This window comes from Penicillium concentricum (genome assembly GCF_028827145.1).
Source record: "Penicillium concentricum strain IBT 3081 chromosome Unknown utg000002l_segment0_segment0, whole genome shotgun sequence".
Taxonomy (NCBI): Eukaryota; Fungi; Ascomycota; class Eurotiomycetes; order Eurotiales; family Aspergillaceae; genus Penicillium; species Penicillium concentricum.
In genome coordinates this window covers 402,364-421,646 of record NW_026622755.1, presented here as the reverse complement: position 1 = coordinate 421,646, position 19,283 = coordinate 402,364, and the positions used below count along the sequence as shown (strand labels likewise).

Genomic DNA, 19,283 nt, shown 5'->3' with positions numbered 1-19,283 from the left:
ATTAGAGATAAGTAGAAGTACATAAAAATGCGGTTCAAAGAATACAGCGGGTCAGCGGGTCTATGTCCGCATATGCATGCTTTGCCATGCATTTCCCAAAAACTGGTTGGCATAGACCACTTCTAAGAAAACCAGGCAATTAATATGAATGAATAGGGCAAGTCTCTATGAGTCTGCCCAAACAGGTGAAGAAACTGAAGTAAAAGATAGGGTATCTGGATAGGAAAAACCGTAGGGGTGAAATGTTTGGGGGTACCAAATGAGAAACGAATGTGTAGAAAGTGGCCAAGGGAATTAAGTTCACTTTTTGGGACAACACTGCCCTCCACGAGCGCAGTGCTCGTCACACTCCAAAAGGCAAGCTTGGGGGTCACCCTCCCGAACACTGGCAGCACGACTGGGAGCGTGCTCATCGGTGTCCCGCGAGGATGATGGTTGTCCATTGTCTTCGGTGTCACTTTCCGGTGCGAATTCGGGTTGGATAGTCGAAGAGTGGATACCGTAGGCATGGAGACAGCGTCTCACCTGTCTGGCCAGACGCATGTATCTCTCCGAGCCTTCGCCCTTGATCTCGGTGTCCACTTGGAGATGAATGGAAGCCACGATCTTGGTGTCGCTGAGCTGCCAAACGTGCAGGTGGTGTGAACCAATGACACCGGGAAGGCCCTCGATGTCCTCCTTGATATGATCAATGCTCATACCAGCGGGCACGGCCTGAAGAAGGATACGCGAGGCGGCTTTGCACAAAGGAATGGCGGATGCAAGAATGATCAGTGTGATAACGAGGGAAATGCCCGGGTCGACGTAAAAGCGCCATTCGTAGTCTGTCAACCAGATAATAAGCGCAGAAACGATCACACCAATATTTCCGAGAGCGTCTCCCATGACATGGAGGAAGACACCACGCATGTTGAGGTCGTGACTGTGACCCTTCTTTTGGTCCTTCGGCTTGGGCTGGGCATGGTTGTGGGATTTGTGGACATCTTCATCGCGGCGCTTGTGGGCCTTGATCGGAGCTCCTTCCTCGTCTGTGTAGTTAGTGGTGCGATCGCGGTGATTCAGAAGACCTGAACGCTCAGATGGGATCTCATCCTCGTCATGACCATTCTCCGAATCCGATGAGTGCTCATTGCGGTATTGGCTAGCCGCGATTATCCCTTGTCTCAGTCTCTCTGGAAGCACGGGAATATCGTCGGGGCTCACGAATCCTGCCGAAGTACTGTATCTTCTCGGGCCGCGGGTCTGGGTGTCGCGGCGTTTGCGGGATGGGTCCGTGTTAGAGTGGGTGAGGGAGTTTTGAGGTAAGCTTGCGGGTTTGCCAAAACCAGCGGTAGCGCCCGCCATGCTCTCATCGGCGACCGGTGTGTGATCGTGATCGTGATCTCCTCCAGCCTCAATATCATGGTCATGGTCATGGTCGTGGTCATCGTGACTGTGGCCGTGGTCGTGGCCGCCGCCGGGGCCGTGGGAGTGGTCATGGAATAGCGCCAATCCAATAAGATTGGAAGCCAGGCCGAAACAGCCAACAATGCAAACAAATCGGGGGTTTTGCACTTCCTGGGGTTCAAACAATCGCTGAGTCGCCTCCAGGAAGATCGACATGCACAGAGCGACTAGGAAGACGCCATTGACGAGAGCACCGAGTGTCTCTGCTCGTTGCCACTGCATAAAGAAATCCAATTGTCAGATCGTCCTTCGGGGTTGGTATTGACCATCAACTTACGCCATAGGTGTAAGTGTTGGAGCTGGTCTCGCGGTTTGCGACCTTCACGGCCCATAATCCGACACACAAGGATAAAACATCATTCAACTATTCTGGTTAGTTTGAGCCGGAGAGCAAATGTGTGGATGGTGGCGTACCATGTGGAATGAATCGGCGACAAGGGCAAGGGAGTGGACGGCATAACCTAGGAAACCACAGTCAGAACACGGTCGCATTTGATCAAGCTGTCGAGATACGAACCAGTGATTAATTCAAGTAGGAAAAATGCTGTATCGATGACAAGCAGGATCAAGATCCTGTTCGTTTTGGAGAGCCCCATGGTGGCTTGAGGTTTGTGGTGCGCTCAGTCAGAGCTCCACAGAATAAAAAGAGTAAGCTTCTAAATAGTAGAGAAGCTGTGAAAATGGGAAAGGGAATGACAGAGAGTTGGATGGAGGGGTTGGAAGAACGAAAAATAGAGAACGATCAGAACGATAATCAGTGGAGCTCAGGGCGGAATCAACTCCGGTCTGGTCCGTAGTGGCGAGACTTTTTACAGTACTTTATACTTTGTACCTTGAGGACTAATTCAAGTCAATTTCGCATTCTCAAAACAGAGATTTACTTTAATTCGCATTTTTTTCATCTTTTGTATCTCCACAGCTTGATCCCAAAAGACCGGATCCACCTCCCGGGTTCACGATCGGCCTAGTCCTGGGGGAAACCTCCCATTGGACCGGAGCTTCATTCTTTTCATTGTGGCCTCCGAACCAATCCAGAACGAAATTCCTTCCTATGTGTCCAATCCCGATATACCGTTGTTCTAACATGTGGGTCCATCTCCTTTGAGCCTTGTGAAAGGACTTGGAATGGCTGCATGTGATATCTAGACGGAGTACGGAGCAGCACACCGGAAATGATTATAAAACCAACTGGTTCCTGTGAGACTGATCACTGCAGCTGCACTACGGGTGTTATAGCTATGTGTTGATTCCTCTATTCTCTTAATAATACCCACATATACGCCCTAACTCCAAAGGTACTCAGTTCGCTAATCTCCTAAAAACCTCGATACCCGGATATCGCACAACTTGAAAGCCCTAATCATAGTTTTCTTTATAGCCCAGTATGTTAGTACTACTCTTTCGGCAATATTAAACCCTATAATAGTGGAGTTCCGATCAAGCAGCGCCCATGTCAAAGGCAGCCCTAGAGGTATTCACACGTTCACATACTCACACCAGAACAAAATCGGTCGAGTTTGCATACAGCGCAGACTATGTATGTTCCTCGGTGCTATATCTATAAACTTTCTCATGGCTACTACATATATTTTCCGGAGTAGTATTGTAAAAGCAAACAACCACTTACCGGCATGTGATTAAAGTTTGTCTTTGATGCATGTCTCTGTTGCTAAACTAGTCACACAAGCTATTTGACACTATTGGCAACCCATGTGGGCTACAAGATTTATTACATGGATGAGAGCACCAATTCCCACTGTAGCAGTGTTCTAGGTAGAAAGACTAACGTGTTTCCTCCCACATCGTATACATTCCACTTCCCATACGACGCTGGCTCGGCTACGTACCTTAACTAGGCAATATCCCAAGATCCGTTGGTATTTTACAGTTATTATTATTGTAAAGCAATGCTAGATATGGAATGAATTGGTGTTCGATTCCGGAGAGGTCTCCGCGTTCAATTAGATTGGTTATACATTGGGATAGTGGGCAGCTGACATTTTATGTAGAGACCAAATGACGATATATATAATGCCCCTCACTAGAATAACATTGAAATATATGTGCAAATTGGCAACATTGACACCAAATTAAGCAAAACAAGTATGATTAGAGTAGTATTACATGTTCAAAAGTAAGTATAGACCAATTGCGACGACGCTAGATGTCCCCAATGAGGCTGAAGACGCAATCAAAAGTGGGTCCCGCTTTGCTTTCGCTTATAGCGCACATTTTGGCCCAATCTCTCAATAACAAGGCCGGCTGGCCCAATGGCAAGGCGCTTGACTACGAATCAAGAGATTGCAGGTTCGATCCCTGCGTCGGTCAATTTTTTTTGCTTTTCTGGTCTTCTTCTAACTGAAAGTGGCTGTCGATTGTGTGTTCGTTGGGCCCGGAATGTAATTATTTTTGATCAGGTTGTATGTGAGCTGCTTTGAGTCATATTCTACATCAGTTTGACCACCGAGAGATTCAAAAGAGAGTGATGACATATGAAAACCATGTAGTTGAATGACAAGGCTAAAAGGCTTAGCAGATAAGCTTTGTAAAGAAGGCTAGTAAGGAATAAAGTTATTAGTCTCTGACATGGGCATGTCAACATCTGTTCGTGAAGGCTTAAATGGTGATCGGCGTTTAAAGCCTCATGGCCCAATTTTCAGATACGAGGTTTCCAGCTAGAACTCCGTTCTAATCTTAACTCGGTAGACAATAATATCTTGGCTGTGGCTGTAATTGCTTGCCGGAGGCTAATTCCCTAATTGCATGGAACCTTATCATACAGCTAAGACAGCCGTGGGGATTCTTCGGCTTTTAGTTTGATATGGACGAAGCTTGATTTGATCAATGTGTATTTACGGAGCACTGTTTTCACTCTACCAAGTCTATGATATAATTTATTCCTTCATATTCAACGCAACTCTGGACAATACAACTTCGGTTTATCTAATTATACACAAATATCTATCTAAACAGCAACAAGCTTCTTCCGAACCTCCAAGATTCTCTGTGTCGCAGCAGAAAACGCAGCCTCATCCAAAGACCCATCCTGCAACGCAGCAGACAGAGCATTATAAATATCCTCTCCCTGCGTGACATCCCTCTTAGCCGCAAGCAAGATATCAACACCAGCCTGTGCAGCCAACAATCCACGAGCAGCCTGATCACCGAACGCCGTCAGCGATCCCGCCTCAATAGCATCGGTGATAGTAACACCCTTGAAACCAAGTCTACCCCGCAACTCATTTTGAATAATAGTCTTGCTCATTCCGGAGGGGTAGGTCGAGTCCAAAGCAGGATAGATAGCCCACGAAGTCATGACCATATCCACACCGGCCGCTATAGCTTTCCTATACGGTTCCATATCCACCTTGCGCAGTTCTTCGAGAGTCAAGTCAATGGTGACGGGCTGCAAATCTGTATTCTCGCCTGCATGTGCTGCACCAAGGCCAGGGAAGTGCTTAGCGGATGCGACGATATTGGCCGACTGCTGCGCGGCGATGAATGCAGATCCGCATGTTGCAACGGTGCGGGAGGAGTTGCTGAAGGAGCGTTGGTAGGCATCGGCGAAGTCTCCGGCTTCGCGGTAAACATCCAATACAGGTGCCAGATTGACATTGTTCTTGAATTTCTCGAGGGTGTTTGCGGCGTCTTTGCCCATCTGTGTTGCTGCTGCTTCCGGATCGGCGGCTTGGCCAATTTGCTTAGCGCTCTGCACTGGTCCGCCGTCCAATCGACGGACTTCTCCGCCTTCTTGGTCTGTCATGATGAATAATGGACTCCCTGCATAGTAGGGACTCTGCTTGTAGGTCTCCTGGATGTTGTCGATTGTGATTGTGAGGTTGTCACCGACATTTTCACCGAAGAGGATGATACCGCCGACTTTGCCTTCCTTGATTAGGTCGAGGAGATGGGCTGGTGGTTCAAGACCGGGGTAAGAGAAAATGACATGATGGCCAATTTGCGCTTGGAGATCGCTCGGGGAAGCAGCCAAAGCTGAAGGCGCAAGAGCAAGGAAAAAAGGAAGAAGGAGTTGTGTAGAGAACTTCATTTTGATTGTAGGCTGTTTCAACTGCTCAACTTGTGGTTATCATTGCCTATATAGCACCCCTCGGAGTTTATGAACGCATTGAGAACTGTCATATAATCTCTGAGATTGCTGCAGATTGTCCAAATTGTTCCCGCATATGTGGGAAGATTGTTGAGGTTGTGAGGGGTGTTACATTGATTGCAATGATCTTCGCTGAAGATTCCTAAAAAGGTAACGCCCCGCATGAGGTTACTATCTGACATCGGAGATATCCTCGGCAGTTGTGGCATTTAGATTGCTTGTTTCATGTAACCTTCTTCATCAAGCCTGAAATGTTGAAAAAAGTGGCTTGTTGAGGTTACCTGTTCTATATTCTATAGAATGACTACCTAAACGGTATGTTGTAGGTCTCTCGGCCGACATAGAGAAAAACAAGGGGAAAAAGTCATAATCGGTGTGTGAGAAGTAGGATTTGAGTATTTGAAATTTTATATGCTCAAAATAAGTGCAGTTTATAATTTCGAACAAGAGTCCTGCCAAAATTCCAAGGTTTTAACAGGGAAATCCTATACTTTATCTGGCACCGGGGCCCCGGCGGTTTGCCAAGGAGCTACACGGAGGCTAATAGCCATGACGTACGATTGGCCTTGAATTCATTTAATTGATATAAACACAAGATCAGACGGGCACTTGTGCGGCCTTTGTGGCGTCAGATGTTCTTTTTATGCCTTTTTTTTTAAAGATATTTTGTCCCACTTCTCAGTTCTATAGGTAGGTAGAGGGCAGAAAGAAAGCGACTTTTCTATGTATAACCTAGGATTTAGATACTTATTTTCCATTACATTATATATACACTCTTCTTCCAGGGTTGTTGAACCTATATGCCCCAAAAGAAAATAACTACCAAAGATAGATCAATGACTATGGTGACCCTGAATCAAATCCTTCGCAGCAACTTTTCTGCATTCCTCCATCACCCTCAATTGCTCAGCCACCTCGCCCAGTCTGCTAATGACTTCCTTATTCCCGCGCGTAAACGTAAATATCACGTACGGGATTCCAACGTCGTCACAGAATTCTTTGACATACTTCTGTGCCCGGCGTAGGTTATGTCTCGGCAGACGAGGGAACAAATGGTGCACGACTTGGTAATTGAGACCGCCATGTATAAAGTCCAACCAAGGCGGGCAGTCCACATCCATCGTCGTCCGCACCATCTTCTGAGCAAATGACTCGTGGAGACCCCCATCGACGGTCGACATGGCAAAGTGGCTCAGCGTAAGTTGGACATGCAACGGGGCGGTGACCATGTGGGAGATGAGCAGGAAAGCGATACGGGACGACCACGTCGGGATCGAGAGATATAGTGTTTGGTAGCCATACCAGTACCAGAAAACCACCTGGCCGGTCATTTCAAGATAGCGATGCCACCATGCCGAGCCTTTCCGAGGCGCCTGCTTTGGATCGAGTAAGTATGTCCATGCTAGGCGGTATAGATTGAAACGACCCATTAAAAGTATGGGATAATAGAGGTAATGCTGGTGTTTGATAAACCATCGGGCTGCAGCGTCGAAAGGCATATCGCGGTCGTAGTAGGTCGAGCGTAGGGAACCAAAGAACCGAGAAGAGATGGCGAAAAATGGCATATGCTGGATGTCCGGATCGTGCTCGGGCGAGTTGGTTGTTATATGATGTACGTTGTGATTCCGTTTCCACCAGCCGACTGAAAGACCACCAATGAAATCTGCAACAAAAATCCCAATACAGGTGTCTGTGTGGAACCCATGGGTTATGCTTAGATGACCAGCGTCGTGAACGAGGAATGAAAGCAGATGCCAGAGTAACCCGAGGAAAAGGCTCGAAAGAGTGTAATAGGAATGGTGAAGACATGTCAAGAAGAGAGCAAAAAGGGTCGAGTATCGGATAAATTCAACAGCGTAGGAGCTATATGGGCACTGGTAGAGCCCCTCGGATTGCAATTTTTCATCGAGCTGGCGGTACTTTGAGATGACCTCGTCTTGTGACATTTGATCAAGATGAGGATATTTTGAAAAGTCGGATGATATCGCGTGAGCTGTTGATGCCTCCGAAGATTTGAACTTGAACTGCTCCGGTTCCGGCTCTGTTGATGAAGCTTGCGAAATAGGCGTATTATTGCCTACACGCCTCAGACGAACTTCGTCCCCTGTCTCTTCAGTATCGAAAACGAGTGATTGCGGTGTCGATTGTCCAGACGAGCTGGAGTTTTCAGCTTCATCGTCATCCTTCGATACCAGCGCTCTGAATATTCCTCCCTGTATCGGAGGCAAGAAGTTTTCCCATCTTCCATGTACTTTTCCTATCACGTACTTTTGCATATAGACCTGTGCTTCCTCGGAGTGCAACGCTGTGATTTCATCCGTCCCATCCCGGCCAACCATGTGCAATATTGACTTATCACCACCTGGATGATATGGTATCCACGCGTCAGCCTTGAGTACCTGACCACCAAATATGATTATCTTTCGCCCATCTGCTATCAATCCCTCAATTTCTCTCCGAGACCACACTTGATTTGTGCGTGACATGGTTGGCGCCATATCCCAATGGTGGGTGTAGTAGAGCAGTTGGAGGTTGACTCCAAATCACGGGCAGATGACGATGGATGCTCGGCATCAGATGAAAAGCATATGCTGTTGTTCATTGTAAAGTATCAGCTTTGGAGCAAATCAGGCAACCATGTACATATGTCAGTCACGTGCATTTAATATAATATGGTCACCCCGGGAAACGGCCCCCACGTGGGTTTCAGCCGTTTGTCCCAATATGGAAGGGGCTACTATCAACCAAATCCCATCAAGCGCAGTCTACCGTAGAAGTAGTTCTCGAAGATATATATCAATCTGATAGTTCTTTAGCTATATCATTCATTTCTAGAAAGTATGGACTTGAATCAATATTCGTTCTAAATTGTATGAGAAACTTTATAGATCGAAGGCCTTTAGTTTAACTGGACTGAACAATGTCGAGACTAGCCATACTTGACGGATACAGGCCGAGTGTTATTAGGACCGAGGGACTTCTTGGATAGCACCGACATGAGTATCGACAGGGTTGCTAAGAATATTCACTTCTTAGGCGATGGGAAATATAGTCCCCTCTGTTCCGTCCGCTCACGTTTCCTACCGCCCTCAAGTTTCTTTTTTGAAAAGCCTTGAATGGATATTAATAAGCTAAAAGAGCATTTGATGCAATTGGAATACTCGTCAGGTCATCGTCTATGATTCAAGTCCTCCTATTATCCTCAAGATTATGGGGCCGCGTTCAAAAGGTGAAATCTTGTCCATTCTATGGACTACATTATTCAATCAACAGCCGAACTGACCGTTAGCCAACTGAAATCATGTACCTCACAGACTGGCATCCTTGTAACGACCTCAATTAGCAGCTGGTGAACGAAGAGTTCCTCGCAGTCCTGGAGTAATATATCGGGGTGAAAAGCGTCCCCATTTCACTCCTCGCACTTTGGTTACAGACAGCGCCCCAGGATCTTCATGATCAGACCCTGTCTAATTCCCTTCGCGGCGTAAGCCTTGCAAAGCTTTCATGTCAACCTATAGGCTGATATTTATATTCTCAACCACAGGCCGCGGGTGCTGTCAATGTCTTTGATGGATACCACGCCTTCAGTGAATTCCGCCGTGATTACATTGAGAAGTTTGGTAAAAAGCCATATTTAAGTCCATCGCAGAAAGAAATATGGTAAACATTCAGAGCTTCTTTAACTCTGAGATTGGCATTCATTAATCACGAGGATAGGGATGACGGTGCGTCCCTTTCAGTAAAAAATCGCGAGAAATCCATGGAGAAGGTAGCAATATTCAAATCATGTTTCGAAGAGAACGTGTGGAAAGTAAATCAGAAAGACACAATGAGGATGATGATTGTGCCCCAAGGGCGCCCTGGGGCAAACTACAGAGATGGCACGCCTGGAACGTCAGTGCTTTCCGTTGAATGTAAATGACTCCTTGGTCTATATTGTATAATGCTTGTTTAACGACAGGAGCGGTGGCGAACAACCCTACTCTCAGGGTAAGGCTATCACTTCGCAATCACCTTACTAGAATGTTTCTAAACAAACAGCACCACAGGTAGCGACTTAACTCTACAAAATGTCGCCGAGGAAACTTTGAAAATGGCATCATGGTAGTCCACCCTACTGACTGGGCGATATATGCTACAACCCACGGAGAACACCCGCAACGCGAAATCCGTAGATGCAGTTGAGCTATGACCGGTGTCAGAAATCGCGACTGACCTTTTGGGAACGATCTGCTGTACGTAGGTGGGAAGATTGGGGATTGCTGCACGCGAGCTAAGCCGCAAAAGCTGTCATGGGATGAAACCTCAGTGTAGCAAGTGTGAAACATCTAGCGTGGAATGCACCCTTTAAACTCTAGGCCGAACATTCTAGAGCACCATGGCCATCTCACCTAGATACTTCTTTTTCTGATTTACTGTATCCCACATGGAACCTGCATATTTCGCGGGGTAAAGGTACATTCCCGCATATGATATATCATCTTGGAACTACATAATGCAGAAGTAATTCCTCTATGTGAGACAAATATGTGTGATCGGTAGCTTGAAGCAAGCCACGTGGCGCTGTCGGGGTAAATTTAGTCTAAACCATTTATTTCGGTGAGGCCTGGTTTAATTCGATGGCTTCTGTCATGAGAAGTACATTGATCACCGCCAGAATTTTGGCGTTCTTGGATGTCCATTATAATACGGTGTCAAAGTTGTGGATTGTGAATGCTTCAACATAGTAAAGGAAGTATCGAGGTCATTGTGTGATATTTTTCGAGGTTCAATTCTCGGGCAATCGTAGAAAGAAAGAGAGCGGCCAAACCCGATACGAGGTCACTCTCGCTTTATGATTCGGAAACCTGCTCTCTGTTTCTCCCCTCGTAGTCTTCGCGGATCCACTCGATTTCCACATTGACGTTATACTCCACCCCTTCAGAGAGAGGAAGGTTATGGATAAAACATTCGCAATACGGATGAGGGCCCAGGAATTTAAGTCGAGGGCCAAGTTTGGGAAACATTCCATCTGTCAAATGCTCATTCCAGATTGTCCGGCGAAAGCCCAAAACCAAGGATTCGATATATGTTTCAAGTGTCTGCGGATCTGGATCTCGCTTTGCTTCTTGCATCTTCTGCGGATTGAACTTCGGATTTGAGAAGAGATCGGAATAGAAGCTCAATAGTCGCCAGCGCTCCCAGGTATTAACTGAAAGGAACCCGTAGTCGGCCTCGGATTCTTTGCGGAGAAAACGCTCATCTTTTGAATGGAATTGGCATCGGGCGTTTTTGCATTGGCAGATTGGACACCCACTCAGACCGTGTGAGACTTCTGACATGAGCCGGTAGATGCCGACCGTTTCGGGCGATGGCTGGCGGAGATAGATTCCTTCAGAAACGAGAGATGATATCGAGATATCTTTAGTCGCCATGAGCTCAAGTAATGTGCCTGATTTCCATGCTGTTGCTATGTCATTGAGCGAAGCATGGGTGGCAAGCTGCATGTAAGCCCTTGCAAGAAGTTGCATCTGGGCCCTGTTTCTGCAATAGCAGAAGCCGAATCTGACCCACTCTGGATCATCAACATTGGGAATGTTGTTGATATCCCGGAAAAGGATCCTATACAAAAATCTAACAACAGGTTTTTGTCTAGACAGGGAACCGTCATAATGAATGGGGAATGTTTTCTCAAGCTCTCGTATGGCAGAGAGCTGGTAAAGGTACTCTCCATTATGATTAGGGATATCAAAGGAGCCTGATTGATACAGACTGAGAAACCATGGAAACCAACCATATTCTTGGACGTTAGTCTGTACCATTTGATACTTGATCCGATCTTCAATGAATCTTCTAGATTATGGTTCTCGACACAACGTTGAAGCATGCTTGACGGAAATCTGAAGATCAAACAGTTGTATATTGTATATGCAGAAAAGATGAATGATGTCCATTTCTTGCACGCAAATATTGAATCCGAAAGTCTTGCAGAGAATCAGATGATCGTCTCGAAAGAGAGCCGTTAGTAACTGGTTTCTATCCTCCGGGGACATCGAGTACTCAAAGTAAGCTAAGAGTTGAGTTTCTACATGAAATTATTTCTCTCGTTTCGATTTGCTCATCCCAGTAAACCTCGCCGCGTTCTGGGTGAGATACTCTGTCCAGCTAGGGTGAAAAGTGAGACCTAGAGTTTTGATGACATCTAGGATATTGGCGCATTTATCTTCTGCTGTACGTTGCTGTTTTTTCTTATGCTGGAGTTGGTTTTGTGCTGACTTTGATTTCCGCTGTGCGGAATAGACACGATCTCGATAGACCGAAAAGATCCAGAGACCTTAGCAATCTCGAAGTAGATATACGCAGCATAGCAGACCCTAGCGAGAAACAAGAAACAGCAAAGTGTCTTTGTCTTTCTGCCGTGTGAACTCTCTTCTTAGCGCTGCCTTCATCTAGCCCGGGGCTCTCTCCAGAGCTTAAACATGCGACTCATAATTTCCTTCAGGAGACTTGTCTGGTCTTCTGGCATAGTACCAGGTTGACACAGGCGATGGATATTCTCGAAAAGCTCGGAAACGCTGCCTTGGATCTCGCACTGTGTCTCACCAGTGCAAGTAGTGTTTGATTTGACGGCGGTCAAATCTTTCGCAGGCACGGGACGGTCCGGCCGCAAGGAATAGCCCAGCGGTATGGTATACAAAAACCCATTGTCGTCCTCCCACTCCTTACTCTGCAATGATGGAAAAGTCAAAACTCGCTCTGCTAACAGAGAGGGTTTCGGCGCACTCTTACCTAAGCCCGGATTATTTTAGATCGAAAAACCCGCCTCAACGACTCAAGATAGGTTGTGATCCGTGGTCATTGATAATCTGTAACGAGGTTGAACATGGTAAATGTATCCTCATCTGAGGCACACCCTGGACTAGAGTTCAGTGACAGATACAAGCACATGCTGAACGATCTAATCAGATCTAAAACGAACCTTTCCTAGCGATACTTTCCATACGTAATTTCCATCTAGCTAGGAAGTCATGGTCTTCCTTATCAAGCCCCTCATTGTTAGCGCAAAATATCTTGACGTGCTCTTCGTCTTCATAGCAAACCATCATAGCTGCAGAGACATGTTCTGCATCATTCGATGTCCTGGCCTGGGGATCAGTTTTGAAGCGAGCTAGTGTTTCGGCAAGTCGGTCGAGGAATTGATTCTTGAGTTCGATACGGTATTGCTCATGTTCTGGATCAGGCTGGATCTTCGGGTTCGTCTGATTCTTCGTCGTCGGAATGGGATTATGCATCTTTCTCGATCTCACTGGCTTCCGTCTCTTCTATTGATTCTTCATGGCTCTGTGGTCGTTCGGAGATCAACGCCAATAGAAATATTGCATCAGCGAGGCTCTGATGCATGGACATTGGATATGATATTACAGGACTAGGGCGTAGAAATAATGAATTCACACTTCGCACCAGTCGAGCACAAATGTAATCTAGTGTTTAACAATGTGGACAACTGATGTTCCAAAAGCGTCTACGATTCAATCTGCTTAGATGGGCATCAAAGCGGGGTTACCTAAACATATGAACTTGGCTGGGCAGCGAAGCATCGAGCCCAAGTTCTTCGAAAAATATGTGACAAGATGCAGACGTTCTTATAACCCTGAACCCTGACGATGTCCTGAGAAGGCCCCCTGAAGTTCCGATTTCGTCGGCCCCACTCCTGACAACTTCCTAAAAAGGAAGTTGAAAATCAAAGTCTTGGCGCGGAGATTTAACATCCCGGAATCCACGCTAACCCGCAAATCATCTCGCTTCCTCGTGCACAAAGTTCCGGTAGTCTTCTAGAAACGGGTACTATTCATCAGATAATACTATCTTATTGGGTCTGTTGGTCTAGAATAGTTGTTGGGGCGTCATAGCTTAGAAATGGCCACTCCCGAGCTCACAATGGCTATATAAATCTTTGCAACACCACGCATACGGCGCACTGCTCACTTGTAATTCAACGCCAAGAAAACATAGACGCTTCTAATAAAGTATCATGGGCGCACCAGAAGCTCCTAACCCGAGCAATGAGGCCATGCCCCATGACCCAGAGCAGGCCAGGATCAACCATGAGACTGCTGATTTGGAGAGATTAGGAAGAGAACGGCCAAAGTGCTTCAAAAGCGCGTGGTCAGAAATTTCTTTTTGTCTCTCAATTTTCATGTCCCAAATTCTTGCAGTAAGTGATCAACGAGGATTCTACGCAACGAAGCAAAGTTCTGACATTCTACTAGGAATACTACATCTCAGGCTCGAATGTCCTCCTTCCAACGCTCGTGAAAGAGCTTGACCTTCCCAAAGCCTCAGAGATATGGCCGTCTACCGCATTATCACTAGTCGTGACCTCGACGCTGCTTATCTTCGGTAGATTAACCGACATGTTTGGCGGATATATAATTTACAGCGGGGGAGCTATCTGGCTCACGATATCCTCTATTCTTTGCGGTGTCTCCCAAACATGGCTGATGTTGATTATTTGCCGAGCATTGCAGGGCTTTGCTCTGGCCGCTTTTCTTCCATCAGGAGTCATGATCCTTGGTAGCACCTACAGACCGGGACCTAGAAAGAATATGGTCTTCAGTATCTACGGCGCATGTGCGGCGTTGGGCTTCTTTGTGGGAATTTTCTTCTCCGGACTCTCTGGTGAATATCTCACTTGGAGATGGTACTTCTTCATCGGAGCGATCCTTTCCGCCATCACAGCAGCTCTATCGCTCTTCTCTATTCCCCGCGATTATTCCGAGAAGAGAAAGTTAGGCATCCGGATGGACTGGCCTGGTGCCTGTCTTTCCGTCCCGGCGGCTGTGCTCGTTGTTTTTGCCATTGCGGATAGTTCGTATGCGACACAAGGATGGAGAACGCCATATATCCCTCTGTTCTTCGTTCTTGGGCTCATTCTCATGGGAGTCATGGTTTATGTGGAAGGATGGGTCGTGAAGAATCCTCTGCTGCCTGGTGACGTTTTCCGAGTCAAGTATATGCTGCCTCTGGTCATGGCGTTGCTATTTCTCTATGGCACATTGGGTATATTTCTACTATATGCCGTTCTTTAGTGAGTTGTATCTGTGTGATATTTTCTAGTCAGTTACTAACAACATTTATAGCATGTCTGAAATAATGGGTGCTTCGCCAATGCAAATCGTGGCATGGACTGCGCCTATGGGAGTTGGTGGCCTTATTCTCTCAGTTGGAGGAGGAATGATCTTCCATAAAGTCCCAGGAACGATATTAATACTAATATCATGTCTCGGCTACGTGGGTTCTGGATTGCTTTTTGCCGTCATTCCTGTTGGCGGAAATTACTGGGCTTTCGTATTCCCGTCGATGATATGCGGCACAATCGGCATTGACATAAGCTTCAATCTTGCCAATGTCTTCATTACCACAAATCTTCCAAACTCAAGGCAAGGCTTAGCTGGTGCTTTGATCAACTGCACTCTGCATATGGGAATCGCGGTGATGCTTGGTTTCGCGGATATTGTTCACACCCAGACGTCTGAATTGGGTACTCGGGACAGCTACAAGGCTGTCTTTTGGTACCAAACCGGACTAGCCATACTGGGGCTTCTTATTGTCGTCTTTTTCGTGCGAATCAGAGAGGCCAAGAGTGAATTTACACTTGATGAAAGAGCAGCGATGGCAGCAGAGGGAAATGAGAGAGATGGCGATGTCTGACGCGTTTGATACCCTTTATGTTTTAAGTATTAATATTGGGCTCGTATATAACTTAATATAAGACTTTTCTTGTCCATGGAAATTGCAAACTTCAACAGGTACAGCATGGATCCTACCAGTTGGCATGCCTCGCCATGCTATTTATAGGCAGCGCCCAGAAGATCTCTGATTGGCCTATCGGATCCACAATCACATGTCCACGGGTCTGTACCTGAAAGGTCACGTGGTGTCATTCAGCTCAGCCTTGGCATGCAGATGCAATGCAGGCCGAGGTGTCCGGGGTACTTGATGATTTCTCAAGACTCAGATACTCCGCAATCTATTCGCCGTTCCTGGGGTCTCGAGACAGACCACAATGTGCCATTTGGATTCCGGATGACGAGTGAAATTTATGACAATGTCGGTCACAACAATTCCGCTCGAACCCCTCATATCGACCGCACGTGCGGAGTCGAGTCACGCCGGCGCAGCCATGCGAGACGTCCAATCCGACCGAATACAACCCGAGAAGAAAGGGACCACGGGGATGGAGACCAGCGAAGGCAAGGCTGTGTCGGCCACGGATTTCACTGGGACATCATCGTGTAGAGAAAAACAATCTTCGTCCGGTCTTCATTTCCTGACTACAGAACACCCGCTTTTCCCACCCATGCCGTCATACGGTCCCCCATCTGCATTGCGCAGGATCCAGCACTATATGTTTATCGTCGCCTCGTTCTTTCTGTCGCTATGCTTTTTGGCGACCGTATTTATCGGGGCCCTGTTCCGCACAGCGGGAGTCGCAATTTCGGAAGCTCGTTTACGATGCAGCGGCCTGAATCCGGATACGAGGAGGTCGTTCTATACGGAGGAACTGGTACGCAGAAAGGCGAGGGCCAACGCCGATCGGAGGTGGGCTCTGCGCCAACAGAAGAGGGATATGGACGAGGAACAGGGACCTGAAGAATGCCAAGAATGCCCGTCGTTGGAAGGAGGCAAGGATCTCTTGATTGGTGACGTTGCATACTATGCCCGTCGAGTTGGTCTCGACGTGGAAAAATTTCGGGTACAGACGGAGGACGGTTTCATCATCACCCTGTGGCACGTCTTCAATCCCCAGGAGTATGAGGCATTATCGGCAGAAGAGCGACGTGAGCGTGGACCTGATGTCTTCACTAAGCCAAGAATACCGAATTCATCCAGTCCACAGTCTAACCGTCGATATCCTGTTCTCCTGGTCCATGGACTGCTGCAAAATGCTGGTGCATTCTGTACCAACGACGAGGATAGTCTGGCGTTTTACCTATGCAAGTCCGGGTATGACGTCTGGTTAGGGAATAACCGGTGTGGATCACACCCAGAGCACACGACTTTGTCGCCCGATGACCCACGTATGTGGTCTTGGGACATTCGACATCTCGGAACGCTGGACCTTGCAGCACTCACCTCACGTGTGCTCTACGAAACTGGGTTTGAGAAACTAGGTCTCGTCTGCCACTCTCAGGGAACCACGCAGACATTTGTTGCTCTAGCCAAAGACCATCGCCCTGGGCTGGGTGAATACATCTCGGTTTTCTGCGCGCTTGCACCGGCTGCATACGCCGGCCCGCTTGTAAGCAGACCATATTTCCGATTCATTACCCTTCTGCCTCCGTCGATGTTCCGACTTATTTTTGGAATCCACTCTTTCATTCCTTCCATGATGACCGCTCAGCGTCTGCTGCCGTCTAGGATATATGGAACCTTGGCATATTGGGTGTTCTCCTTCTTGTTCGACTGGTCAGACACGCGCTGGGAGCGTGATCTGCGCCACCGAATGTTCCAGTTTGCTCCTGTATATGTCAGTGTTGAGTTGATGCGTTGGTGGCTGGGAAGTGAGAGCTTCGCAAAACATAAATGCATCTTATCCACAGAAAACGAGCTCCTCCATGAGACAAACGCGAACCCGTGTGTGCGAGATGCTGTTTCTGAGCATGGCGACGATCCTCGGGACGCATGTTTAGGAAGTCCAGCCCCAATCCCCTGGTATGGCCCGAAAACACCCCCGTTTGCACTTTGGATAGGAGGCTCCGACGCTCTTGTCGATGGTCGCCGACTTCTGAATCGCTTCCAGGGCGGCCGTGAGCCTCATGTGAATCTTGTTCATTCAAAGGTCATTGAAGAGTATGAGCATCTCGATGTCCTTTGGGCAATGGATGCGATCGAGCAGGTTGGTAGGGAGGTCAACCAGGTCATTTGGACAAGTATGCCTGATGATGCACGTCAGATATGTCGTGCCCCTCGCGGCGTGAACCTAGACATGGTAGACATGGGTTAGTTTGAACTTGTTCAGGTACTCCGTACTATTGTATATTACACCACATGTACATAAACAGATCTTTCAACGCAACAACACTTCATATTCATTCTGAATCATTCATGTAGCTTGCAAGACCACCGAACCAAGTTTGCATAATTTATCCACGGACGATACTCGACTGCTTCATTCTGATACCTTTACCTTCGGATATTTCTAATCGACGCACAGGATCCGGAATCCAATGATCTAGTCCCCAGCCATCACCAGCACGCATCTAATATTCCACATCCGCTTCAGCATTTGCGGTACTTTCATCCAAGTACTGATCCTCCAACATATCTGCAATCACTTGAGCGGACTCACATGCCTTCTCGCGAAATTCTAAACGGCAGAATTTCACTCTCATGGTTCACAGCCAAGTGTAACACCCATCCATCCTCACAGGCTCTGAGATCTGCGACAAGTATCGATAGTCGGACAGTTAAGGTTGGCTCCACCGGATTTTAAAGAAGGCTTGGCAAATATGGGGAGAGTGACTCCGGTGGGGTCAACTATTTTCCATGCTTGCTATACATTTTGGAACTCTTTGATTTTTGAACAATAAATGAGGATGAAAAGAAAGTTCGATTGAGGTAATAGTTGCTTCTCACTCGAGCAATATTAGGACGACGGAAAGTCCCATCCATGTTCTCTTGGGTTCCTAGGCAAGTCATACATAGAATCTGTGGCCCTTTAATGAGACCGGGCACCCCTACTTCGTAGACTGGGTGTTAATTTATTTACTGAGAGAACAATCGATACAATCATCTCGCGCTCTTTCCCCAATGAAAAGGACTCACACCAAGTTTAAGGACACCAGAGTTGTAACGTTCCAGACAATACTTTCGTAGGGCTTTCGTTATAACCTTCCCAAAAGTGTTTGTACTGAATAATTACCTCTACCCGCAAATATGAGCAGATACCCATTTCAAACAACCCAAGAAGGAAATTCCGCACACACACAAACGCGGGGTCGCCAAGAAACTAACGCATGCACCCATCAGCAATGAGATCATTCTACAGGCCAACCCCAGCGCAGTGACGACGCCCTGAGTAAGAGAAGAGATATGATAGGGCAGCAGATTGTTTACAAAATATCTGCCTGAGGTATCGTGTATCGTGTATGGTAGAAGCGAGGGGCCGAGCGCACTCCTGATTCCTTTGAGCGATGGGGAAGTGGATCATCTCAGATTCTGGGGGTGGATTCTTCAGCCGAGTGGATCTGTCACTTCGCAGTTTCTACTTCGAGTGACTTGTTTACTTGTACTGGTACATAATCTCAAGCGGTAAGGGATGATTCACGTTGGGTATGTATACAGTCGACTTTCGATGTGTGTGTACCCTGGGAGAAAAACATCGGGCTTTCGCTCTGTTTACACACCCCCTGATTTGAAAGCGCGTATGGCTCCATGGCTTGGAAGGGCGAAGTCTAGCCTGGCCTTCTTGGTTGTGCCCATCTGGGCAGTCTGTTATTCAGTCATTATTACCACGCGCTCTTCAAACCTTCCTTGTCAACACCGGCACCTTCGGCTGAGCGATCTCATTCTTACCATAATATGGGACAATTCTACACTCTGCGTAGAAAACGAGCCATAGAAAGTTGAAAAGTAGAGCCAATACGATATATGTAGAACCAGGAGTAATTGTAAGATATTCATTGTGATAGTAACAAGTCAGGGTAAAGTAGCCCTTAAAACAAAAACGCCAGGTCTATCTTGCCAT

At 47.1% G+C, this 19,283-nt stretch overlaps 7 protein-coding genes across 7 annotated transcripts; 2 read left to right on the top strand and 5 right to left on the bottom strand.

Moving 5' to 3' along the window:
* Positions 1-300: 300 nt before the first annotated feature.
* N7517_003723 (cation diffusion facilitator family transporter) lies at positions 301-2,042 on the bottom strand (the record flags this gene model as incomplete). Its single annotated transcript, XM_056721453.1, has 4 exons — positions 301-1,662; positions 1,724-1,810; positions 1,861-1,907; positions 1,964-2,042. 4 exons carry the CDS (start codon positions 2,040-2,042, stop codon positions 301-303), a joined length of 1,575 nt encoding a protein of 524 aa, XP_056577703.1.
* A 2,369-nt stretch (positions 2,043-4,411) lies between these two features.
* Positions 4,412-5,494, bottom strand: N7517_003722 (putative glycosyl hydrolase; the record flags this gene model as incomplete). Its single annotated transcript, XM_056721452.1, has 1 exon — positions 4,412-5,494. The coding sequence occupies one exon, from the start codon at positions 5,492-5,494 to the stop codon at positions 4,412-4,414; it is 1,083 nt and encodes a 360-aa protein (XP_056577702.1).
* Positions 5,495-6,387: 893 nt separating this feature from the next.
* N7517_003721 (acyl-CoA desaturase) lies at positions 6,388-7,893 on the bottom strand (the record flags this gene model as incomplete). The annotated part of the gene is made up of 1 exon (XM_056721451.1): positions 6,388-7,893. One exon carries the CDS (start codon positions 7,891-7,893, stop codon positions 6,388-6,390), a length of 1,506 nt encoding a protein of 501 aa, XP_056577701.1.
* A 2,493-nt stretch (positions 7,894-10,386) lies between these two features.
* On the bottom strand, positions 10,387-11,204 carry N7517_003720 (uncharacterized protein; the record flags this gene model as incomplete). Its single annotated transcript, XM_056721450.1, is given in 2 exon segments — positions 10,387-11,155; positions 11,173-11,204. The coding sequence occupies 2 exon segments, from the start codon at positions 11,202-11,204 to the stop codon at positions 10,387-10,389; spliced, it is 801 nt and encodes a 266-aa protein (XP_056577700.1).
* Positions 11,205-12,388: 1,184 nt separating this feature from the next.
* On the bottom strand, positions 12,389-12,825 carry N7517_003719 (uncharacterized protein; the record flags this gene model as incomplete). The annotated part of the gene is made up of 2 exons (XM_056721449.1): positions 12,389-12,447; positions 12,513-12,825. The coding sequence occupies 2 exons, from the start codon at positions 12,823-12,825 to the stop codon at positions 12,389-12,391; spliced, it is 372 nt and encodes a 123-aa protein (XP_056577699.1).
* A 740-nt stretch (positions 12,826-13,565) lies between these two features.
* Positions 13,566-15,244, top strand: N7517_003718 (putative MFS multidrug transporter; the record flags this gene model as incomplete). The annotated part of the gene is made up of 3 exons (XM_056721448.1): positions 13,566-13,748; positions 13,804-14,621; positions 14,674-15,244. The coding sequence occupies 3 exons, from the start codon at positions 13,566-13,568 to the stop codon at positions 15,242-15,244; spliced, it is 1,572 nt and encodes a 523-aa protein (XP_056577698.1).
* A 397-nt stretch (positions 15,245-15,641) lies between these two features.
* N7517_003717 (putative ab-hydrolase associated lipase) lies at positions 15,642-17,540 on the top strand (the record flags this gene model as incomplete). The annotated part of the gene is made up of 1 exon (XM_056721447.1): positions 15,642-17,540. The coding sequence occupies one exon, from the start codon at positions 15,642-15,644 to the stop codon at positions 17,538-17,540; it is 1,899 nt and encodes a 632-aa protein (XP_056577697.1).
* Between the last annotated feature and the right edge of the window lie 1,743 nt (positions 17,541-19,283).